Genomic DNA, 2,007 nt, shown 5'->3' on the forward strand with positions numbered 1-2,007 from the left:
TCTTGCGGTGGTGAGTCAACTTTATTCTCCAACTTGACAATGTCTTCATGTTTATCGACAATTTTTTCTTCAAGTTTCTCATGCTGTTTCGCTGGTTCTTGCGGTGGTGAGTCAACTTTATTCTCCAACTTGACAATGTCTTGATGTTTATCGACAATTTTTTCTTCAAGTTTCTCATGCTGTTTCGCTGGTTCTTGCGGTGGTGAGTCAACTTTCTTCTCCAATTTGGAAACGTCTTCATGTTTATCGACAATTTTTTCTTCAGGTTTCTGATGCTGCTTGACTGGTTCTTGCAGTGGTGAGTCAACTTTCTTTTCCAACTTAGAATCATCTTCATGTTCATCTATAATTTTTTCTTCATGTTTCTCATATTCTTTGGTTGGTTCTTGCGGCAGTGACTCATCTTTTTTATCTTCACGCTGATCAGGCTTTTTGCCTTGCTCCTTTGTAAGTGAATCGATTTCCTTTTCTAATTTAGTAGCATCTTTACCAATTATTTCATGTTCGAATTTAATTTGGTCACTGCCTTTTGCCCATATTTGTTCTATAGATTCTTTCTTCTCTTGAGTAACTATTGGTGAAATGGACGTTTTTGAATCAGGATGTTTAATATCGCCTGCTTCCTTCTTTTCATCATGTCCTTCTGATGATGGAGATGACGCATCACTTTTCTCGAGTTCTCTCAAATGTTCAGGACTTTTTAGTTTTTTATCTTCATCTTCTGATGTTTTCTCGGTTTCCTTTTTAACTACCACTAATTCTAAATGTCCTTTTTCTTTTAAATCGGCTTGTGGCTTATCAGTTTCTTTCTGCTCCTCTTTAGGAAGTTCATGTTCATGATCTTCTTGAACTACATCTTTTTCTTTGTCACTTTTCTCTACGTGTAATTCTTCTTTGAGTTTAAAATCTGCTTCTTTCTCTGCAGTATCCTTCTTTTCATATTCAGCTTTGTTGTCATCCTGTTTTTGTAATTTTTCTTCAGTTTTTGACGTAGTTTTATCAAATTCATTTATTTTCTGTTCTTCTAGCTTGTTAGTATCTTGTGGCATTTCTTTTGTATCTTCTTTTATTATAGGTTGCTCTTTGTATGCAGCTGTTTCTTTTTCAGGAGTTTTACCTTTTTCTTCTTTAACGTCTTCTACAGCTTTACTTTCTTTTTCGTCAATAATGGTTGTTTCCTCTTTATCCTTATCTACTTGTTTTTGTTCAGCTTTTTCTAGTTCGTCTTTTAAAGCAGGTGTTTTATCCTCTTGAGCCTTTGTGTCGTGAATCTCAGCCATTTCTTTCTTAATCATAATTTGGTCAACAAAAGACTTTTCGTCTTGTTTATTGGAATCAATTTCAGCAACTTTCTGTAAAGCATCTTTAACTTCCTTTTCAATTTTTAATTCTGTGTGTTCCTGTGGTATATCGTGTTCTTCAACTTTTTCTTTAGATGTTTCTTCGTGGACAGATTTTTCGATTTCATTTAATTTTTCTATAGATGCCTCAAGTTGCTTAAGTTCTTTATCTAGTGTTTTGTTATCATCTTCAGGTGATTTTGTATCCTTTTTGTCACATTTATAAGTAATCGTGGACATTTAAAGCAATGAAATAATTATATACGTAGCTCTAGCATTAACTTTTTATTACTCAAATAAGTATTATTATTATTATTATTATCTTTTTCGAGAGGCATTTTCTGTGTAGGTATTAGTTTTCGAAGGATAAAGGCCAATAATTGCTAGTGTTGTGAAATTGTAGATTTTATGTTTTTTGTAAGTACTTTCGGTTAATGCAGAAGCACAATTTAATTATTTCGAAGACCTTATACAATCCGTCTCAAACCGCAGCAGGGGCTGAATGAGTACTTTACTGATCAGAGTTCTCTCTCTCTTTTCTCCTTCTCTAGCAAGCTTAAAAAGTACATTTAAGTACATCCTTATTTTAGGTAAATCTAGGAATTAAATGATAAACTAAATATTTATGTATTTTTGAGTATCTTTGTGTATATATATATATATATAT

The 2,007-nt window shown here is 32.8% G+C and overlaps 1 protein-coding gene across 1 annotated transcript in view; it reads right to left on the reverse strand.

Moving 5' to 3' along the window:
* Positions 1-1,580, reverse strand: part of LOC112904152 (probable serine/threonine-protein kinase kinX) — a 5,015-nt gene extending 3,435 nt beyond the window's left edge. The window contains exon 1 of the mRNA XM_025973509.1: positions 34-1,580. Coding sequence (XP_025829294.1) covers positions 34-1,580 — 1,547 coding nt within the window. The remainder of the gene's footprint in view (positions 1-33) is intronic.
* Positions 1,581-2,007: the final 427 nt, after the last annotated feature.

Source organism: Agrilus planipennis, unplaced genomic scaffold (assembly GCF_000699045.2).
Source record: "Agrilus planipennis isolate EAB-ADULT unplaced genomic scaffold, Apla_2.0 scaffold49, whole genome shotgun sequence".
Lineage (NCBI taxonomy): Eukaryota > Metazoa > Arthropoda > Insecta > Coleoptera > Buprestidae > Agrilus > Agrilus planipennis.